Source organism: Sturnira hondurensis, unplaced genomic scaffold (assembly GCF_014824575.4).
Source record: "Sturnira hondurensis isolate 20B ecotype Veracruz unplaced genomic scaffold, ASM1482457v3 Scaffold0000780, whole genome shotgun sequence".
Taxonomy (NCBI): domain Eukaryota; kingdom Metazoa; phylum Chordata; class Mammalia; order Chiroptera; family Phyllostomidae; genus Sturnira; species Sturnira hondurensis.
The window spans coordinates 18,496,976-18,519,174 of NW_028073411.1; the positions used below are offsets into that span (position 1 = coordinate 18,496,976).

At 64.6% G+C, this 22,199-nt stretch overlaps 1 protein-coding gene across 2 annotated transcripts; it reads right to left on the bottom strand.

Moving 5' to 3' along the window:
- Positions 1-12,695: 12,695 nt before the first annotated feature.
- On the bottom strand, positions 12,696-22,167 carry TACC3 (transforming acidic coiled-coil containing protein 3). Of its 2 annotated transcripts, none has more exons than XM_037047201.1 (16): positions 22,035-22,167; positions 20,456-20,618; positions 20,146-20,288; positions 17,873-18,742; positions 17,151-17,226; positions 16,806-16,950; positions 15,421-15,473; positions 15,053-15,156; positions 14,716-14,803; positions 14,469-14,555; positions 14,081-14,157; positions 13,962-14,005; positions 13,600-13,760; positions 13,261-13,367; positions 13,063-13,183; positions 12,696-12,915 (listed from the first exon to the last, which is right to left on the bottom strand). In XM_037047201.1, the coding sequence occupies exons 2-16, from the start codon at positions 20,615-20,617 to the stop codon at positions 12,850-12,852; spliced, it is 2,304 nt and encodes a 767-aa protein (XP_036903096.1). In that variant the 5' UTR covers position 20,618; positions 22,035-22,167; the 3' UTR covers positions 12,696-12,849. The 2 variants fall into 2 exon arrangements, with proteins under 2 accessions (XP_036903096.1, XP_036903087.1); XM_037047192.1 differs by having other exon boundaries at positions 14,716-14,809.
- Between the last annotated feature and the right edge of the window lie 32 nt (positions 22,168-22,199).

A 22,199-nucleotide genomic window follows, 5' to 3' on the forward strand; every position in this document is an offset into this window, starting at 1 on the left:
CCCTCAGTCCTGCCATCCCTGAGGTGGGCGTGCCGCCCTCGGGCAGGGCAGGCTGGGGCCGCCTGTAGGGGCGACAGGGCCCGAGGCCCGGATGGGCGGGGTTGCTGGAGCCAGGCTCCAGATGGGGTTTCAGGATGGGGCGGGAACTTCCTGGGATTTGCGGGCAACGAGGGCCTGGGGCAGAGGAGAGGTTTATCTCTGCCTCCTCGACCGTTATCTCTGCTGGGCGGGAGGGCAGGGTGGGGTGATGGGGGGGCCAGGCCCCGCTGAGGCTGGGGAGGGACACTGCAGCCTCCCAGCCGGTCTTTCTGTCCAAGTCCCCAGCCCCCTCCAGGGGTGGAAAGGCTGGTGGGCTCTCTGGCCCGCAGGCCATGGGAGAAGCAGCCAGTGGGGTCACAGGGCTCCCTTCTCCCCAGGCAGCAGCTGTGGGCGCTGGGGGGAGGTATGGGCTTGGGTGAGATGCCCAGAGCGGGTGCAGGCAGGAAGGCCGCTGGCATGCTCCCTGAGGGTAGGAGATGTGGGTGGGATCAGCCCCTAGGACCCCACTTCCCATCCCCAGGGCTTCCGCCCGAGACGCTCGTTCTCCTGGGCACCTGGGCCCCGACCCAGGCCTGGGGTGGCGGTGCCGTGTCGTCTTGGTTTGTACCCCTTTCCCCAACTCCGCCTCAGCCGTGCCTGGCCTGTCTCTGCCCTGAGCTCCACCGCATGTCTGTGTCTGTGTCCATGTCCGAGTGGCAGCCCCAGGACCCGCAGTGCAGCTGCGGGAGTCCTGGAGGACCCGGGTGTCCCCAGCAGGTGCTCCCCCCCAGCCCCCTGCACCGACTCCTTTTCCACCCACCACCCATGCACTGCTGGCCCCTGACTCCGAGGTCGTTCCTTCACTGGCTCCCCCCCTACCTGGGGCAGCTTCGAGCGTGGCTGTCAGGGGCCAGGACACAGGGCTGAGAGCTGGTGGGGGCCTGGTCTTTGCATTTTCAGGTATGAAAAGGAACAACGCCCCACCTGCACGGCCAGGCACCATGCCAGCCTGGTGCGGCAGTGACAAGACAGGCCTGGCGAGGGCCCAGCGTCCCCACACACCCTGCCTGCAGACCCCCATGAGCAGGGCCAGCCTGGGGGTGGAAGCAGCCCGTGAACCAGGCTCCACAGGCCGGTGGGGCCTCTGCTCACCCTACAGCCTCGCTGAACTGGTCCTGCTTTTGAAACCCACGTGGGGGGCCCCCCAAACCGAGTCTCTGTTTCACCGGCGGGTGTGAGAGGCAGCTCCAGGGTGTGTTCTGGTGCAGGGCTGTCAGGACCTCCGGCCACTGCCTGAGGCTGGATTGTGGTGGGGGGGAGTGATGGCTGCTGGCAGGGGGGCAGTCAAGGTGGGGGTGAAGGCTTTAGCCCTTGTCCCTGTGTCCCCTGTGTCCCCTGTGGGGGGGGCAGGGTGGGGCACGTGTGCCTGGGTCCTGGGCAGTTGGCGGCCTCCCTGGGCCTCTGAGGTCTGGCCCAATGGGGGCTGTGGGTGGGGCGGCCCGCCTTCCGCCGCAGCCCACTCACTTGTACTTGTGAGTGTGGGTGGCAATGCAGTGCTTTGTCCCCTGCTGTCCCCAGCCTGGGTGGCAGCGTTGTGAGAGTGGGCCCACAGGCGTGGTCAGTAAAGGCGGGTCAGACGGACAGGCGGAACCGGGGCTTGGTCCAGGGGCAGGTGAGAGCGCTGCATGACAGAGAGGTGGCCAGGGGAGCGTCGATGCCGAGTGACTGGGGTAGGGGAAGGGACAGGGTAGGGGGGACAGGTGGGCTCTCAGAGTTGGGGGGGTGGTGAGTCTATGGAGGGTGGACCTGGGAATGGAGGTCTGCTTCTCCCGGGGTCCTGGGAGCTGGGTCCCAGACTGGGTGTGTTTTTGAGATGCCAGGAAGTTTGTAAGAGTCCCCAAAATCGGTGGGCACGACCTGTCCAATCTCAGGTGTCAGAGTGTGACCTGTGGGCTGGGTCCAAGTGGGGCAGGCCCCAGGCGGGAGGAGGCTGCCCGAGTCTGTACCAGGAGGCCAGAGCCCCCCAGGGTCAGCGCCGGCCTCCCTCTGCCTCTCCCGAAGGGAGCCCAGCTAGGGGCCCGGGTGGGCGGGAGGGAAGAGAGTGAGTCATCCATCAGCCTGGGGAGTCTGGGTGAACCAGCACCCACACCGGCCTTGGTGGGCCCAGTGGAGTGACGTCATGTCTGCTGTGGGTGCCCCGGGGCAGGGCAAGGAGCCCAGGGTCATCTCGGGCCAGGTGCCCTGCCCAGGGCTGGGCCAGGTCCCACCTGGACCCCGCAGCAGCCTCGGATCTCTAGGGGTCACCCCGTGGGTGGACCAGGAGGAGGAAGGGGGCCTCCCCAACCTCCCCGGACTGCTGGCCCCAACGCAGTGGCAGCCTCACTGGGGCCAAGGGCCCTGTCTTCCCTCAAGGCCCCGGGGGGCTGGTGCTTCTGAGGAGTTGGGCCGGGCTGGGTCATGGCTGGGGGCACTGGCTGGGGCAGTGGGCAGGGCCAGGAGAGCCCGGGGTCCCACAGAACACAGCCAGCCCCGTGCCCTCCTAGATGCTCTGGAAGGGACCTTGTCTCGTGCCCGTGTTACAGGTGGGCACTCAGGCCCGGCAGCAGCAGGCCCAGGGGCTGCCGGTGGCACAGACTCTGGAGGCCCCGGTCTGATGGGTTGGTGTCCCCCCAGCCCAGGCGAGAGCCCAGCCAACCAAGGTCGCCCTGGCCCCTGGCCACTGATGCCCTGGCAGCTGCTGTCCCTGCGCCCTGTGCCAACTTGCCCACTTGTTCCTCCCAGGCTGGCGCTCAGGCGGAGATGGAGTCTTGGCTTCTCCGGGTTCCTGCCTCGCCCCCACCTTCTGATGGCCACACGAGGAGCCAGGACTTGCTTATGTCCTACCCGCTCAGGCTGGGCAGAGCTGGGGTGGGGGTCGCAGCCGGCCACAGGAAGGACGGCCCCAGCAGACGCCAGAGCCAGGAAAGCTGACGGGCAAATCTCGTTAGCAGCGGGCGGGCTTCCGAAGCGCCCGCCACTGACCGCCCAGCGACCTTTCTCCACAGCCTGCCCTGGGGCTGGGACTGCGGGGCAGGCAGCACCCAGGCCTCAGGTCCTGGCAGTGCCCCAGGCCAGGCTGCGGCCACCTCCGTCCTCACTGGGCCCCAGCTCTCGCTTGGGGCCTGGGGAGGCTGCTGGGTCTCAGGGTGCTTCCCTGCCTGGAGGAAGCCAAAGGGCCTGCAGGACACTGCCCAGCCCTGGGTCTCAGGCAGTGGTGGGGACACGGAAGGCCCAGGACTGGTCCCACTCACCCGGAGCCAGGACAGCGAAGGCTCGACCCTTCTCCATGGAGACAGCTTTCCTGGGCCACGTGGGTCAGGCCCTCTCCTGGTCTGGGGCCTGGACAAGCGGCCGACATCCCTGACACACTGGCCCTGCAGGCCCCTGCAGGCCCCTGCTCCAGGGTCCGAGTCCACCCACCCTGGGGTCCTCCCAGCTGGAAAGGGCAGGACTGGGCCTCAGGTTCCAGTCTGCAGAATGGGAACCACAGTCAGTAACAGCCACTCTGGTCCCAGCGTGGGCTGGGCAGCGAGCCCTGGGCCACAGGGCCCTGGTTGCCCCCGAGGGGGCCTGGCCCCTGCTCCCCCTCCCCAGGCGCAGCACGGAGAGGCCGGCAGCAGGGCCCCCATCTGGAAATGATTGTGCGGTGGCCCTCAAAGATATAATTAAAATATATTGGGTCTTCTTGCTCCCTCCTCGGCTGGGGCAGAATCCAGGCTGGTTTTGAAACTGATCGTGATGACGCTGGCATGGGGCACGTCTGACCCCCCCTCTGCCCGCCCCTGGGGCCACCTCAAAGCTGCCGGGGCCTGCGAGGCCCCGATGGCTTCACGGGCCCGCTGCCCCTTGTCCCCAGTGACCCTGTTCACATCGGGAGCACGGAGGAGGGGGTGGGTAGCACCGGCTGCATCAGTTGCTCCCAGGCCCTGGGTGTGGTGCTGTCCCCAGCAGTCTGTCCTCCCGGCAGGGCCCCCGTGAGCCTGAGTGGCAGGCAGCACTACGCCCACCCACCGGCCCCTCCTCCCCGGTGCCCGTCTTTCCCCGGTTCTTTACCCTCTAGGCTGGCCGCCTCTCCCAGGAGGCTCCTGTCACCAGGTGCTGACGCCACCATGGGCCCCAGTTGTGAGGTCTAAGGGTCATCCTGGTCCCCCAAGGAGCACGTGGGCCTAGGACAGGCTTGGGTATGAGGGGCCAAAGCCAGCCCCTCCTGCCCAGAAACCTCCGCCAAACTGAGGACTCCTGGGTTCCAATGAGGAAAGCCCGCCAGAGCCTTGAGCGGCGGCCCCAGGGGAAGGTGTGGGTGGCTCTGGGCAGGCCGCTGCCTCCTCATCCAGGGAGCCTTCCTGTTCCTCTCAGCTTGCGGTGCTGGACCCAGTCCTACCCCGAGCTCAAGCAGCAGCCTGCCCCTGCAGTGGGGCCTCAGGCTCTCCCTGTCCAGGTCACCCCCGGGGAGAGGCAGTGGGACTTGGCCAAGTGACCTGCCTCTGCTCTGGCAGGTTCTTAGGGGGCCGGGGGTGGTGCCACTCCTGGCCTAGGTGTGGCCACGCCACCCACTCCCACCTGAGCAAGTGGTGGTTCTGAGCTCCTTGGTCATTAGGGACAGTCACCCCCCAGGGCCTGGTGGCTGCTGCCCCTTGGACTCCCACCACACCCCCCACTCGGCTCTGGTGCCCACATCCCAGGCTCAGGGGTCCCCAGCTCCCCAGCATGTCCCACAGGACAGGCCCCAAAGGTTGCCATCCGGCCATCCACCCTTCAGAACCCTTCCCCCCCCCCACTCAGCCCCCTAGGGACCCACCGAGTTTCTGGACCCGGGTCCCAGGCCGAGCTTCCCGCCCAGGTGCAGGAATGCCCAGGCCTCCTCCTCCCCACGGTCCCCACCTGGTCCCCAGCTCTGGTGGAAGAGAGGGGCCTTGGTTCTGGGGTCTGGGGTCTTCAGTGTGAAGATGGGGTACGGAGCCTGGCCGTAGAGGCCCCCTGTCTGGGGCTGCAAAGCCAGGTCATCTGGTCCCCATCTCCCTGCACCTCCCCTGTGGCCCGAGGTAAGGTCCCGCCCTGAGTCCTGGCCCACCAGCCTCCCCTCCGGTTTGGCCTCTGGGAGGCCCCAGGCACCTCCTCCAGGAAGCCAGCCTCTCCCAACCGGGAGCAGGGGCGGGCGGCGGGGGTGTTGTCAGGCGGGGTTGGTGGGGCATCTGGGGCCAGGCAAGCCTGGGCTGGGGCAAGGGCGCATTCTTGCTTCCTTCGCGTGTGGGGGGTTCCCAGACGCCGAGGAGGCCTGGCCAGTGGCCCGAGGGGAGAGCCCCAGCGCTTCCTGCTTGGTGAGAGGCAGGCTCCAAAGTGCAGAGTGAGGCCCAGCCCTGGTGCCCTGCTCCTGGCGCATCCGGCTTCGGCCTCCAGCGCCACCAAGCCTGGGCTGGGCCCACTGCTCTCGGCTCCCCAGTTGCCACCGTCCAAGTGAGGACAGGCAGGCTCAGGAGCCCCTGGGCTCGTCCAGGGCACAGAGGAGGGGGACGGCCGAGCAGGGTGGGGAGCCACCAGGATGTCTGTGGGACCTCGGGCAAGTCACATCGCCTGTGGGGTGGGATGTCGCCAGGGCCCGCCCTGCCGACTGAGGGATGAGATCACGCTGCCCGCAGGCAAGCCAGCACCTGGCTCCAGGAACGCTCCTGGGGGGAGCGGCACCGGGGCACGTCCGGGCGGGCGCAGGTCTGGCCCGCACTCGCCTGGCCTGAGTGGCCCTCGGCAGGGTGGGGTCTTCCGGAGAGGGGGAGCATGGCCAGCCCCTGAGCAGCTGAGAGACTGGCTGCTGTGAAGTGAGAGGCCTGGGCGTGGCCGAGGCACTGCCCCTGCAGAGCCCAGCTCAGGGGCCCCTTCTTCCAGGCTGCTCCGCCCAGCGGGGCTGGCCTGCAGGAGTCACCCACAGAGAGGAGCAGCAGGTGAGCGGTGCCGCCCGGTCTGCAGGGCTGGACTCCATGGCAGCCTGGGGCCCAGACGCCATACCCGCAGCTCTGGAGGCAGCGCTTAGGGGCTGGGTGCTCTCACAGGGAATGGACCCAGCACCCAGCTCCTGGCTGGGGTGTGGCCAAGTCACTGACCAGGGCTCAGGAAGGGCTGGGCTCCCAGTGGCTGGGGACTGTGTGTCTTTGATGCGTTCCCCGGACCCTGGAGACCCAGGTCCTCTGGATGCCGGGCTCCTGGAGCCAGAGGTGCCTCCCTGTGGGCAACTCTGACCTCAGCTTCGAAGGTCCACCTTCGACTAACAAGGCTGGGCGCAAAGTCACGAGCCTCCAGGCAGACAAAGGAAGCAAGCCGAGCTGGGAAATGAAGGGACTGGGACCAATGGCCTGTCCTTCGTGCAAAAGTAAAAAGGGCAGAAAGTTCCCAGCAGACCCCTGCCGCCTGGGCCCCGGCCGAGTGCCTGGTCCAGCTCTGTGGGTGAGCTTTCCGAGGCTGGATGCGGGGACACAGCAGTGCTGGCCCGGCCTGGCCATGTGTTTCTGATTTCTGAAGGCCCCCCCCAGAGCTGCACCCGCCCCCACCCGCGGCGGGCCCGCCCAGTGCCGGGCACAGGACGGCCCATCCTCAGCCGAGGCTGGGCCCGGCTGCGGGGGTGGGTGCAGTCTGTGGTGTTTCATTACAGCAGTAGGTGCCTCCCAGTGGGAGACTGCTTTCCAGGTCCAGAGGGGCCTGAGGGTCATCGGTGCCCAAAGGCCTGTATGGCACAGGCAGTGTGAGGGGTTGCCTGGGCCCCAGAGCAGGGGAAGGGCTGGCCAGCTGGGCAGGGGGCTGCCAGTACCCCAGGGGAATGTGAGACCTTGCTGGCGTGTAGGGGCTGCCCCCTCCTGGGGTAGGGGTCAGACCACCCAGGCCCAAAGTCCCTGCTCATCGTTGCTCTGGCCTTGAACATGTTGGGTGCCCTGGAGCCCCTGCCTGGCTGGCATGGGTGGGAGTGAGTGCCCCAGCCTAGGTGCTTAGCAGAGGTGGGTGACCCTCCCTGCGTGGTGTGGGGATCAGGGGACACTGGCTGGAGGGGCACCGGGAGTCCCCCAAGATGCCCCTACATCACTCTTTGCTGCCCCCCCCATCACCTTCAGACATGTTCTGGATCTGACCGTTTTTTCCTTCCCTGTCAGCTCCCCTAGCCACTGGCGCCAGAGCTGGGCTCCACCAGGGCAGGCATGGGACTGGCCTGTCCCCGAGGCCCCCCAGGGCTTGGATCAGGGAAGGCTCCCACATGCATTCTCACGTGTGGGAGTGAAGGGCCCAGTGTGAGAGCAGCCTTAGAGCCTGGGGGTCCTGTTCCCTTGTGGGCTGATGAGGACACCAGGTGTGGGGGCTGGGAGGAGGCTGGGTGGGCTCCATACAGAGCTGAGGGCCCCGCCCTCGCCGTCTCCCCCCCCAACTGCCTTGTGGGGGCGGCTCTGCTGATGAGACGCCCCGGGTGGAAGCCCCAGCTGGCAGGCCTCTCCCAGCCTGTGGCTGCTGTGCCCCAGAGGCCATGAGGGAGAAGCGACCACTTGGGTGCCCCTGGCTGTCCTTGGCTGACCGAAAGCACTGCCTGGGAATCCCCCTCTCGCCAGGCACACGGGGAGCCAGCGCCCTCTGGTGGGCCCCTCGGGCTAGCTGTGACCTCCATCTCCCCGGTAGCATAGGCATCCAGATCGCCCCTTGAGGTTCAGGCCCCGAGGTGGTTCCTGCCAAACGGCCCCCAAGCAGGCCCCTCCAAACTTCAGAGTGGACACACACTGGGCAGGCCCAGGCCAGTGTCACCCCCAGGTGTCCCCTGCGCCCTGGGCCGGCCAGGCTGAGCGCCTCACATGCTCTCCCGTTGAAAATAAACGCACAGCACCCTGGTCGGGTGGCTCAGCCGGCCAGAGCGCCACTGTGTCACTGAAAGGCTGCAGGTTCGATCCCAGGTCCGGGTGCGTACGGGAGGCCGCCGATTGATGTTTTTCTCTCTCTCTTCCTCTATCTCTGAAAAGCAATGAAAAAAAATCCTCAGCTGAGGACTAATCAAACAAACACTGAGCCCTCCCCCACAGTCCCTCCTGCCCGCATCTCTGCACCCCTGCAGGGGGGGCTTGGCCCCAGGAGCCCAGCCCAGCGTGGGCCCTGTCATCGCCCGCAGAGCTGAGGGGGAGCTGGAACACAAGACGGGGATGCAGGAGAGGGGACATGGCCACCCCCGTGATGCGCACCGCCTTGCTCATTCATTCATTCACTCACTCATTCAAAGGTTCGTTCAAATCCCACCTGCTGTCTGCAGGGGTGTGATGCCCTCAAATTACCCCTTGCCCTAGAGCAAGGGGGCCTGGGGGCCACTGGTGCCACACCCCCACTCCTTACTCTACAAATGCCTGTGACCCACCCGGTTCAGGGCCCAGGGCCAGGCCACGGGCCACCGTGTCTCAATGAGGGTCCTGCCCACTCCTGAAAAAGTCCCGGCTGGTGCTTCACGGGGCCAAGATGCAGTGTCCACCCCACCAGGGGTGGCCCAGAACATTTGTGGATGAGGACTGGGCCTGAGGAGGGGGCCCAGACCTGGCCACAGACCCTGTCCCCTCCAGGCTTGCCCAGACCCTGGACCTGGGCCTTGCCCGCCCACTTGGCACGCCTGCCTTGGCCAGGCCTGCCCCACCATGGGCTCGGGGTAGAGGCCGTCCCTCCACTCTTTAGCACAGCAGTCTGAGAGACACCCCCACCCCGCGCAGGAGTCTCAGCTGGGCCTTCTAGAGGTGGTGGCTGAGGGGCCAGAGGCTCCGGCTGGACCATTGGCGCCCCCTGCAGGCCTCCCAGCTCAGCAAAGCCAGCTCAGCCCCAGCAGCTTGGGGCCTCAGGATTTGGCAGGAGGGGGTGGGGTGCCAAGGGTGGGGGTGGGGGTGTGGGCCGGGTGGGGGGGTGCTGGGAGTTAGGAGAGCTGGAGCCAGAGCATCACAGGGGTCCTGGGGTCTGGGGACTGAGGATGGGAGACCATTAGGAGCAGGACCAGGATGCCCACTCTGGCCCTAACACTGCCCCCAAGAGCCTGGGCTGAGTTGAGACCCTGCTCTCTGGCCTCTTCCAGCCCCAGCAGCTGTGGGGGTGGGCGGCTGTCCCCGAGTGTACTCCTGCTTCCAGAGTGGGCCATCATGCATAGGGACACCAGGGACGTGTGCCCAGAGCCCCTGGGCACACATGGGCCACACACGGAGGGAGGGAGGGCCTGACTGGAGGACGACGACACGGGGAGACACCAGCAGGAGCTCTGCCCCAGACAGTGGTGTCCACAGGCCTGGGCTTCTCCACCGAAGCTGGAGCCCCTGTGGGCCACCAGCCACGGAGGACCGGTGGGCAGTGGGTCACTGTGACTCAAACACTGTGGCCCTCTCAGGAGGCACTTACTGCTGTAACGAAACACCAGGGACAGCAGATATTTATTTTGCACGGTGCTGGTGGCTGGACGTTCTCGCTCAGAGCGGCGGTCAGTTCAGTTGCCGGTGGGGGCAGCTGGTCACTGCCTTCGAATAGCGAAGGGAGGCGCTCGGCCTCCTCTCCCCGGGCATGAATCCCCCAGGGGTCTGGCTCATGGCCTCACCCCACCCCACTCAGCTCCACACTCTGTCCCCTTGGCCCGAAGTTTCAACACATGAGTTTGGAGGGAAGAAGAAGCTCAGTCATGCTGTGGGGTCTCAGTTCAGGTCCCAGGGACTTGCCCCCAGGCCCACCACACCGGGGGGCAGGGGGTTGGCGACACTTCACCTCCTGTGCTCCAGGAAGGTGGGGTGGCCCTGAGCCTGGGAGGCAGACCCCTGGTGCTCTGTCTGCAGGTCTCACTGCTTAGAGATGGTGACCTGGAGGGGGCCCCCAGGACAGCTCCCCCCCCGTTTTCCCATATTCCCATCTGGCAGGAGGCCGCATGCTGCTGGGCTGTTGAGGTGCAGGAGATGCAGGGGGCAGGAGTCCAGGCCTGCTGCTGAAGGCCCGGCGCGGGTCATGTTTACCCTCAGAAGGCCAGTGCCAGGGGCCCCTGCCCGGCCTCGCGGCCCTGAGTTAACGCAGGTTCCAGGATAAACACCCATTCAGCTGCACAAGGCCCCTTTGTCCAGATAGGCTCCTGGGCCAGGACGATGCCCAGCGGCCTGTGGCCTTCTCCAGGCAGAGTCCTGGGGTCTGGTTCAGAGGCCCTGGCAGGGGACAGGGCACTGGGCAGTTCTTAGAGTGGCTGGAGGGGCCAGACAGGCAGAGATGGGCCATGAGGATGCCCCTCCAGGCCCCTTCAGAGCAGCCCTGACTGTGCAGCAGAAGGGCAGCCCTGAGGCCATGTGGGCAGCTCTCGGAGCCCTGGGGCTGCAGGCCCCATTGGCCCGTCGCCTGCCCCCACCCTGACCCCAGGTGCCCTGCCCTGCCTCTCCCCAGCCATGGTCACTGGTCCATTTCCTGGTCTGTGAAGTGAGCCTTGGCCAGCCCCAGAGGGCTTCTCAGCCTCAGAGCCCCTCCCAGGTGGAGTGCACCCCATTTGCATCTAGGATAGGGGGTGAGGATGGGGCTCATGGGAGGGAGGTTCTTGTCCAGGGTCCAGTGGAAAGGGTGCCAGGGGTGGGGCTGATACAGGATAGGGCATATATGGAAGGGGTCACGGTTTGGAGTGGGGGGCTGCCTGTTGAGGGAGGGGCCCAGCATGGTGAGGAGGGGACAAAACCCTGTTCTGAGTAGCAGGACTTGCGGGGGGTTCTGGCCTGGATTGGGGTGCCCACACCCACTGCCCACACCCCTGCAGCTGGCGAGCGCCCTGGAGCCTGGTGAAATGGGAGGCATGCCTTCCAGGGGCTGCAGCCCCGCAGACCTGCTGAGCAGGATACCAGCAGTCAGATGAAGTCCCTGAGCAGGGAGGCTGGAGGGCCAGGCTGGGCCATTGGGCCTGCTGTTGGGAGGGGGAGCATTCTGCTGAGGCAGAACCCCACCAGCTGCTGCAGCTGGTTTGGGTGGAGGGGAAGCCCCCCGAGGGGTGGCTTGAAGCAGAGAAGTTCTGGCCTGGGGCAGCGTCAGGCTGGCCAGGTCTGTGGGCTTGGCACTCACACCTGGAGCTGGAGCCTCTGCAGGTGGGTCCTTAACCACAGGAGGGATGTGTGCAAACGGTTAGATGAGGACCTCCAGTGGCTGCACCGGAAAGGGCAGCAGGGGTCCCAGGAGGCCAGACAAGCTGCCGCAGGGACAAGCAGATGCCGGGGCCAGAGCCCTGGGGTCCGTGGGGAGCAGGGGCAAGCGTGGCCCCTGGGTCCCTGGCCTCAATCTGGCCTTCTGCTCTCCAATACGCTGGGGACAAAGGTGCCCTCCACCTGTGGGGCCCTGGACACCCGCTTGAACGCCAGAGGCCCGCCCGACCCCTCCCGAGTCAGTATGTCACGGGCAGGTGCTTTTCGGACCCTACATGACGGCCCACGGCTGGCAGCGCCCCCTGGTGGTGGGCAGGCATGTTGCTGCTGCCCACCCTCAGGCCCTGGAGGGAGATCTGACTGAGCAGGACTCAACTGTGGTTCTGTGTGGGGAATGCACCCCTGCCCCCCGCACCACTCCCCAGAGAAAAGACCCCTTTGTGGGCTTCCCCCCCCCCCCAAGGCCTGAGCTGGAGNCTGACTGAGCAGGACTCAACTGTGGTTCTGTGTGGGGAATGCACCCCTGCCCCCCGCACCACTCCCCAGAGAAAAGACCCCTTTGTGGGCTTCCCCCCCCCCCCCAAGGCCTGAGCTGGAGCACTGCCTTAGCTGCCCCTGGGTGGCGCTCACTCCCTGGCACCTGCGCTGGGAGCACGGGGAGCTCTGGGCCCAGCACCACCGGCCTCACCTGGGAATGCTTAGCATTGCAGCCTCGGCCACCTGTACCCACTGGGTCAGTGCACAGGAGCCCCGTGCCCTCCAGCTGGTTCTGAGGGCCGAGGAGTGAGCACGCGGCTCAGAGCAGAGGGCTACATTTCAGCCTGTGGCCCGTGTCTGGTGCCTGGCTGGCGCCGTGCCCATCTGTGTCTGGGGGCTGCAGGCCAAGCCTCTGCCCTGACCCCAAGGGCTTCTGGGGTAGCCGTACTCCCACTGTGCCTGTCTGGGCCCCCACCACCACCCTGCAATGCAGCCCCTCTGTGTCCCAGCCCCTGAACAACACGGGCAGTGAGGAGGGCCAGAGGCCCCGGTGTCCAGTGTGTATGACACGCCCCTCCTGAGCCGGCTGGGGGATGGGGCCTGCTGTCTGTCCTGAGACGGTTCTGTGGGAGCTCATGGAGCCTCTGCCACCGGCTTCGAACACCCGCTTCGGTCAGGGCTCTGTAGGCAGAGCCGGGGGGTGGGGGGGCACAGGGGAGAGCCCGTCTCAGCTGTGGCACCCAGCTGCCTCCTGCGAGCCCGGGGGGGCACAGACCTTGACCATGGGGCTGGACGAGGCAGTGCAGGTGTTAACCCTCAGCCACACGCAGCGAGCACGCCATCCACGGGCTGTGGCCTCGCTGAGCTGCACAGGGCCGAGCTGCACAGGGCCGACCGTCTCTTGCCCATTTGCTTTTTCCCACGAAGAACCCAGTCCATCGGGTTCAACTCTGCGCGCAGGGACAGAGCAGGCCGCTGTGGCGAAGGCTGGAAACCTTGGTTTTAACCAAGACAAGGCGACTGCAGCGATAAACTCAAGGGAAACTTTATTTAGTCTTTTTAAAGCAATCTAGTTTAAAAGGGAGCTGAAGTGAGGAGAGAAGAAAGAACACGAAAACTTCCAATAGACAGACAGACAGACAGACAGAAAGAAGGCTGGGGGTGTACAGCAGGAACCCCGTCATCAGATCTTCTCCATCTTGGAGATGAGGTCGTCGCAGATCCGAGTCAGTTCGTCATTCTCCTTCGTCTGGAGAAGAGATGTCCAGCCCTGAGTCTTCCAGGGCTCAGGCAGGGCTGTGGGGGCCCTGGTGGCACCCCGCTTGGCCTGGAAGCTGACAGGACCCAAACCCGGGGACTGGTCCCTCCCACGCCCCGGGCCTCTGGCCCACCCCACCTTCTGCTCCACGGTCTTCTCCAGCGAGTGCACGCGCATCTGCTCCTTCCTCAAGCTCGCCTGGAAGGCCAGCGCCTCCGCCTGCGCCTTGCTCCGGACCTGGGAGATCTCCTCGCTGGCCCTGCGCACACACCAGGTGGGCTGAGCTCCCCTCCCCCAGCTGCCCTCCCCCAACTGCCCGCAGGGGCCTGAACTCACAGCCGCAGTTTCTCCTCCGCGTGGGCCTTCAGTGCTTGGTACCTCTGGCCTTCCTTCTCGATTCTGACGATGTAATCCTCTACACACTTCTTCAGGGACTCTTCATTCTTTAGGGAGGAAGGGCGTCACTGCCAACAGGCTTCCACTCGGGGGGATGGGCCGGGGGCCAGGCATGGGCAGGTCCCGTCACTTCGCAGGTGAGCAGGCCGCAGGGAAACGGCACATCGGCTCCCCATGCAGCCCGGGCCTCCCCAGGCCCACGGCGCCTCCATCCCCCAGCCCTGCCCACTGAAGAGCCTGGCCTCAGCCCGGTGCCGGGCATGACGCAGCCCCACCTACCGTCCGGTAGCCTTCGATCACCTCCTTCTGCTTCTCAAACCGCTTGAAGAGGTCTGAGAACGACTTTTCCATGGAGCTCAGGTCCGAGGCCAGCTGGTCTTTTTCTTTCAGAGCCTTTTCAATCTCAGCTTTGGCCAGTTCCTTCTGTTTCTGAGCCTCCTCTTGAAAAGAGGGGAGCACAGAAGGTTGGGGGGCAGCCTCCACACGTGACTGAGGGCAGGAGGCCAGCTTGGCAAGACCACCCAGGCACCCTGAGGGCCCCTGGGGGACGTGGAGCAGGCCCTGCCCCCACTGCTGTCCTGGAGCGGGGCCTGGGGGCCCAGGGGGGGGCCGCCGCTGCTCTGGAGAAGCACCACACTCACCCATCGCCTGGTACACAATGCTCTCAAACCCATCCATGACCTTCCTGCAGGAGGGGGACATGTGTGAACACCACGGCTGGCTTTGGGTCCCCTCCCAGCCTCACAGCCCCAGGCCTCACCCCATCTCCAGGTTCTTCTCCTGCAGCTCTTTACACTGGCTCCTCAGCTGCACATTCTCTTTCTGCGCCGCCTCTACCTGCACAGACCACACCCCTGGTGCCTCACCGGCTGGACGTCAGCAGGCTGGGCCAGCAGGTACTGCTGAGAGCCCAGGCCCCGGGGGTGTCGTGTGCCAGAGCCCGTCAAGCTGCCCTTGAGGGCAGGTGTGCTCTGGGGGGCCCCACTGGCCCAGGGTGGGACACAGTCGCCAGCGGGGACACCTGGGAGCACCTGCTAGTCGGGCGACCCCACCCACAGGCCCTGCCCGTGCACACCCCCAGTCCCCTGAGTGGCACAGGGTGGTCGGCACTCGGGGCTCCCCTCCCGGGCTGTGTCCCCCGCCCTCACCGCCGCGTCCAGGTCCCTCTGGCTGTACTGCAGCAGGTCCACGATGGGCGCCCCTGGTCCAAGGACACACGGCGGCGGGCCCAGCGCCTGGGGGGCAACAGAAGGGCAGCAGAGGGGCTGGTGGCTCCAGCACAGCAAGGCAGTGACCAGAGACAGCAGTGGCTGAGCAGCCCCCAAAGCCTGACCTGCTTTGACCCGAGGGCCCTCCCACCACGCGTCTCTGCAGGACAGAGGGTGGCACACTCACGGGCAGGTCAGGAGCTCCTGGGAAGTCAAGGTCCAGCAGCTTGGCCTCGGGCGGGCCCCCCAAGGACGGGGCAGCGGTGCCCTGCACGCTGGAACCAGAACAGAGGCGCACACGCCGTTTCGCTCCAGAGCAGGTGGGCCCAGCCCCCCAGGGCCCGTCGCCCCTGGTCTCCAGGTGCCCGTCCCCGCTCCATCCCTTCCTGTTCCCAGTCACCTGTGAGGCGGCCCCCCTGCCCCCAAGGGGTGTCAGTGCAAAGCCTGCCGTTCAGAGCCGAGCTGTGACACCCCTCAGACCTGACGTCTCTGACACCCAAGCCCCCCCCAGATGTCTGACACACCTGCCCACGTCGGGGGTTGGGGGGGCCGGTCTGCGAGGACTGTCCCTCAGGAGCGGGTCAAACTTGAGGTACAAGGACTGCTTCCTCAGGGCCGACTCCTTAAACTGAAGGGGCAGGCATGTCAGCAGGGTCCTCGTCACCCAAGGACAACAGCCCTGCACACGAAGCAAGCAAAGGGCCCGGGGAGACGGCCGCACGCCGGGAGGGTCTCTGAGCGCGGCGGCGAGGCGGCTGCAGGAAGCGGCCGGCCAGCTGGCCCTGCAGCTGAGGGCCGCGGCTGCCCAGGTGTGGCCTGGCGCGGGCTGCTCTAGCGAACGTCCCTCCTCCAGGCACCCTCAGGAACGGCTGAGCTGGGCACGGGCACTCACCAGGGTCGTCCCGAACTGCTCCAGGTAGTCCACGTCGGCACCTGTGCCTAGAACTGAGGGGAGCAGGTCAGCGCCACTGCTGCTGCTGCCCCCCAGCCCCATGCAACCCACGGCGCTTCCTCCATGACAGAGCCAGCCCACAGCTCCCTTGGTACTCGGAGCGCGACCCCAGAGTGCCCGGCACACCGACTGTGCCCACTCCGAGAGGCCACCACCTGCCCAGGCCCGCCCGGACTGGAACCCGAGGTCCTTGGCTCTCAGTCAGGGTGTCTGGCCACACAGGACTGGGGCCTGGGGCCAGACTTCTGGGCGGGGCAGTGCCACACACCCCTGGGTAGAGGGAAGCAGCTGGGGCTGTGGCACCCATCGGGCCCTGGGGCTAAGCCGTCCTGGGGGGGACCTGTTGTGTGCCGACAGCGCCCCGCAGAGCCCACCCATTTCCAGTAATGTGGCCTCTGCTTGGGAAGCCTGGCGCCGTGTGGGAAGTCCGCGCCAAATGGGCCAAAGGCTATGCAAGAGCCGGAGCTGGAGTGTCCCCAGAAGGAAGTGAGGGCACAGCTTCAGGCCCTGGGCGCCCGTCTCTCAGACTGAACACCAAAACCGCCCGCGGTAGCGGGAAAAGACACGGATGTCACAGTCCGAGTCCGGGCCTCCACTATGAACCAAGTGGAGACAGCCTGCCTGCAGGGTGAGGGGACTGCTGCGTGCCATGCGGCTGGTCCGGGCCCCCTCTCCAGTTTGCAAGCAGCCCAGGGACGGACAGCTTCGGACAAGGGCATGAGGCAGACCCTCCTCGGAGACTCACGAAGGCGCCTAGCGTGCTGGTGCCACCAGGGAGTGCCTCTCCGAGCACCCATAGCGCGTCAAGGCCATAGGGCCAGCGGGAACTGAGGCCAGGCAGCACACGCGGGTAAGGCACCAAGGGCCCATGGGAGGTCAGACAGCCACGCGGGTGCCGGTGCTGACACCCAGGAGACACAGGAGACACACCCCCATGTGCTCACAACGCTCAGGAGCCACTGGGGAGCAAGCTACGTGCTGCTCTGTGCACTTGCAGCTGCTCAGCAAGAGGTCAGACTCAGAGCCCACGACCCTGACCCTGACCCTGGCCCACCGACCAGTGTTTCTCCAACAACCCCTGAGGTCCAGGTGTCCACGTGCTTGTGACGGTAACAGCCTCATTCATGTCTCTGCACCCCGACCTGCGCGTGCTGGCAATGGCCACCCCCAGAAGCCCTTTGCACCCCGGCTGTCCCTGGCATCTCCCAGCTGCCGCACGGGGGCCTCCCTGATCCCAGGGAGCCGAGCTGCCTGCACACGTTGCTCAGCACACGGGCTCCCAAAGCTGATGGCGGGAGGACGAGTGACAGCCACGGACAACGTACCCTCGGTTGGGTCTCGGAATTGCTCCTCACTCAGGTCCGAGGCAGGCTCTGGCCCCTGCAGAGCTGGGGCCGCTGGCAAGGCTGGAGGCTTGTGGTCTGGACTGCTGGGGGTGGCTGCTGGCCCTGCAGAAGTCTTGATGCCCTCCTGGAAGGGAGGTGATGGTCACCTGCATGGCTCTGTTTGAGGATCTCGAGATCCCCAGCCTCACCCGGGCTCGTCAGGACGAGGGGGTGGAGGCAGGGGTGTGTCCTGCCCGGTCACCATGGGCCCTGCTTTATTATAACGTGCGAACGGTGAGGACAGGGCAGAGATGAGCTCACACTTGGCGCACACACACTCGGTACCTCGCTCGCCGCTCCCGGGGTCCACACTGCGGTCTGCATCACAGGCGTGCCCTCTGCGGAGGCTGGAGGCACCTGCCTAAAGAGATGAGGTAAACAGGGGCTGTGCCACAACCCCCCCCCCGGCCCTGAACCAAACCTGCCCTGTGCACCTTCACCCACAGAGCCAGGCAAAGCCCACCCACTCCTGGGAGAGCACCCAAGCCTAGGAGGAGTGCTTGGAAGCAGGCTCTGAGGGCTTTTCTACTCGATGGACAGTGGCCCTGACATTCATTTGTCCTTTGTACCAGAAAACTGGTCAAGAAGCTGAATGGGGGTGAGGGCAGCCTCCCTGGGCAGTGCCAGGATGCCAGGACCCGGGGGCAGCTGGGGACAGTCAGGGGTCTGCGTGCGAGTGGGAGTAGCGGGCACTGGGCTTCCCTTAGGACCCGTTGCTTGGCAGCCACTTGGCCGCCGGGGAGCCGCCGTCCCTGGGCAGCGCAAGGGGCACACACACGGGGGACGGGAGCCTCGGGGACGGCCTGCACGGCTGCCGACAGCTCCCAAGCCCTGGTTTCCTCTCCAGGCACCTCTCTGTGGTGGGGACCTAGCAGGGTGCAGGCCTGCTCCTCCACGAGAGCCCCCTGCTTTGTAGCTCCTTCTTGGGGGCGAGTGAGCAGCATCTGTGGTCCCAGGTCTTCCTGCACCACAGATCAGCCTCGCCAACACCCCCCCCCCCCACTCACTGGCTTGGAGGTGAGTCCTCTGCAGCCGCAGGCCCTGCTGGTCTGCTCTGGGGGCCTTCTGGGGGCCAGGCCTCTCCATCGCCTCCAAACGGGTTGAGGTCAGGGTCACCCAGCTTGTCCCAGTCCAGGCTATACGATCCCTGAGGAGGAGGAGCAGGAGCCTCATCCACCTCCGTGGGGGCCTTTTCCTGCGTTGCTGCTGGTCTCTTCCCCAGTTTTCTTGGTGGAGGTGGCTTTTTGGTGGGGGCATCACCAGAAAAGTCAAATTCTAGCCTTATGGGCCCATTCCTTGATGAGCTGTCCATTTGGCCACTGGCCTCCTCCTTCTGAGGACTTGGGGCTGTCGCCCCTCCAGCCTGCAGAGGGCCCACCAGGGCAGTGTCCTCAGGGCTGGCTGGGGGCCCAGGCGGGTCTGTGAGGAGGTCTTCTCTGAGGGCCACTTTGGGATGAGTCCCAGGGAGCAAAGTGGCCCCAGCTGAGGAAGCCGGGGGTCCGTTCGAGGGTTCTCCTGTGGTTCTGTGGGTGCCCTGTGTTCTGTCTGGGGATGTGACCTTGGCAGGATCTTCTACAACTTCTGAAGTGGACGTAATGGTTTTATCTGGGGAATAAGAACTGATGTTTTCCTCCGAGACTTGCTCAGGGCTGTCAGACATTCCTGGTGGAGATGCCGTCTGGTTTCCAAGACTCGTGGTGGCCTGGGCACAGCCTGAGAGGCCCGGCTGGGTCTGGAGAGTGGTGGCCGGCTCGCTGGAATGCCTGTCTTCAGAGGCTGGCCTCACGTCCTCCACAGGCCGGTGGGTGCCTGCCACCGCTGGGCTCTGTAGAGTCCCATCTGTTACTGGAGGGTCCACTTCCTTGGAAAGCTGTTGGCTTTGGAAACACACTTAGTCAACGCTAACAAACCTGCTGGCTTGGTGAGTAGATTTTTGTCTACACTGAAAACATCAGCTAAAGACAGAAAAAAAAAAAAGGACATTCGGTGAACCCTGTCCCCAGGATGAGTTTTCACGAGTGTGTTCCCATAAGTCACTGCTGGCGAGCCAGCTGGAGACACACAGGCCACAGCGAGAGACAAACACTCAAAGGTGAGGTTTTCTGTGCTAGCCTCTTACCCTTCCGGTTGGGACCCCTAGCTCTGCAGTCAGGACAGTCAGGACAGTCAGGGCACTTGAGGGCCATGTTTGCACTGAGGGGGGGCGGTGGGGCCAGAGGGCTGCCCTCAGCAGCTCCCAGGGTACCTTGCTGGGTCCTCTCCCACCACCCTCCACCTCTGCTCTGAGGCCCCCAAAGCCAGAAGGCAACATCCGAGCCACCAGGCCTCCCTTCTGACTTGGGGTCGCTGTAAGGGAAGAGCGTCTGAGTTGCTCTCATTAAGTTGAATTTCAAAAGTAAAAGCACAGAGTGAAGTTGAAAAGTAACAAGGAGAACTGGGGAGAGAAACAGGTCCAGGTTCGAGAAGCCCCTGCAGGGCCTTGGGCAAGGGGCCCCTAGATGTCCTAGAAGTCGGACAAAGGGTCCATCAGTGGTGTTTTACTCAAATGTCTTTCTCTGTACATCTGAAATCTCTTTAAAAGAGAAAAAAAAGTTCCAGCCCTGGCTGGTATGGCTCAGGGTTGGGTGTTATCCTGCAGAGCAAAAGGTCACTGGTTCAATTCAGCAGGCAGCCCCCAGGAGTGAGACCAGAGGCTGGGGACACAGCCACAGACAAGACACCGCCTGGCCTCACAGGCCTGGCGCTCTGGTGGGTGGAAGTGCAGGCGTCTCATGTCACTGCTGTGACTGATTACTGCTAAGTTAATGGCTTAAATAAAAAAACACAACTGGATTGTCTTCTTTAAAAAAATCTTTAAAAAGGGCCCTGGCTGGTATAGCTCAGTGGATTGATCACCGGCCTGTGAACCAAAGGATCACGGTTCAATTCCCAGTCAGGGTACACGCCTGGGTTGCGGGCCAGTTCCCAGTGGGGGACTCACAAGAGGCAACCATACATTGATGTTTCTCTCCCTCTCTCCTTCCCTTTCCCTCTAAAGATAAATAAATAAAATCTTTAAAAAATTTTTTTAAAGAAAAAGGAAGTTTAAAAAAACTATTTACTTATTTTTAGAGAAGGGAAGGGAAGAAGAGAAAGACGAAAGGCAGGCCTCATCCTGCACAGACTCAGAGCACTGACCAGAAGAGACCCAAGTGGGGTGGCCGAGAGCACCACACCACTGTCCTGCCAAGTCCGTCAGAGTTGACACAAAATGCAGGACATCAAAAGCACTGACACTTACTTCTCTTTTTGGGTCCAGACTTGATGGGAGGTCTCTAATCCAGCGGTATTACCCAGAGGAGAACCAGTATCGGGCCTGCTGCTCACGCTGGGACTCAGGATCCTATGTGTCTGTGGGTCCCGCAGGGGCGTCTGAAAGGTCACCTGTGGGGGAGGGAGGAGAGCACCTGTTTAATACTTCAAGTTCTCACTGCTACCCTGGCTACGCCCTGCTCAGCCTCGCCAGCTTAGTTAAGTCACCAGGAAGGCAGGTCCTGGGGTGTCCAAAGGTGTGACACAGGATCATTCTTGCACAGGCAAAATGCACTCACCTTTGTAGCTCTGGCCGTGCCCTTGGGTGGCACGTTTTCTTTCTGTGACAGACGGAGAACAGGCGATCTCCCACTAAGTTCCGGTGGTGGAAACAGGAAGTCGCAGTTTTCTGTACTTTTGTCCCCAGTGACATTTTCGTCATTGAAGATCAGCAGACTCATTCTGCAGAAGCAGACGATTTGTGTCACTGTGAGGGCTGCACTGCCCGGAGGGACAGAGGTGACAGTGAGAGCTGCCCCCACAAGGAGGGTCATGCCTCAGGCAGGGTCCTTTGGCAGGCAGTCCCTGTCCTATTTCAGGGGACTGGGACTCCTCCACAGGGCTGGGGAGCCTCCACCCCCCCCCCCGCCCCAGGACAACAGCTAGAGGAGCCATCAGTGAGGGGAAAGGACTGGGTTCTCACTCACAACCTCTGTGGGTGAAAGTCAGTGGACAGGTGAGTGCTGGCCTGGAAGAAAACCGGGAGTGGAAAAAGCCGCCTCCCCCCCCCCCCGCCCCGCCCCCAGGCCTCGGCTGCAGGGCAGGGCCAAGTCATGGGAGGATGGAGAGGCAGAGGTGGGCGCTGGACAGGGAAACAGCAGTGAGCGGCAAGGTGAGTAGGTGGGGAGTTGAGGAGCTTCTACATCCGCACCCACGTCTGAAACCGCAGGGGTCTCTGGTCAGGCCCAGAAGGTTCTAGGACAGCACATTATTCCTTCCCACAGTCTTTGGCATGGTCACTGATTTGACATTCTCAATCTAGAAGACGCCAGACCACTGGGCATCAACCTGCCTGGGGGCCCTGGGGGCTGTGGCTGGAAGGGCAAGGCCAGGGTGGCTGGGGCAGGGGGAACAGGGCGCCAGGAAAGAAAGTTTGGGGTGGGCAGGACAAGATGGCTTGGAAGGCGTGGGGGCGGGGAGTGGGTGGTTCCTGCAGCAGCAGGAACTGGAGTCAGCCATGGCTTGGCCAGCAGGCCACTACGCTCAGTGCTGAAGCAGTAAAGACAAGTCGAGGGTGATTCAGGTTTCTGGTCTGAGCAAGATAAAAGGGGCAGCGGCCCCTTCCTGCAGTGCCCTGCCTGGGGAGAGAGCAGCACAGGGTTGGTGGCTTCCATAAGGCTGGGCTCCTTCTGCGACAGGGACCACAGGAGGGGCTTGTGAGCAGAGGCTGCCTGCGCGCTGCGGTGGGTGGGGAGGGTGAGAGCCCAGGTGTCGCGTCGGGTGCAGCTGGAGTAGGGCTCCCAGCTGGAGGGGCACCCAAGTGAGGAGGCGGGTCCAGGGGCGTCGGCAAGGGGCTGGGGGCGGAGACGTGCCCTTGCCAGTAGCAACTGTGTGTAGAATTTGAGACTGGACGAGGTCCTGGAGGACCAAGGGGGAGGCCCAAGGTCCACGCCCGACAGACGAACCGTCCTGGAGGACGGCGGAGAAGACCGAGGGGCCCGGGAGGCTGGCGGACCTAAGCGACGGCGGGCTCGGGGAGGAGGGGCGGTGCCAGCAGCAGCCACAGAGGAGGAGCCAAGGGGAGGGGCGGCGCCCACCTGCCGCCAGAGGGGCCAGAGCCTCGAACGGAGGCCCCAGACTGGGAGCCCGCCGCCTTACCTGCCGGTCGCCGCGCGTAGTCGAGGATGGAGTAGGAGGTGCCGCGTCCCGGAGTCAGTCCACCCGCCACCGATTCAAATACCGACGTTTGGCGCAGGCAGCCAATCAGCGCGCGGTTGGAACGCACGGGGAGCCTGCAGCCAATAGAAGGAGGTGCCAGCCAGC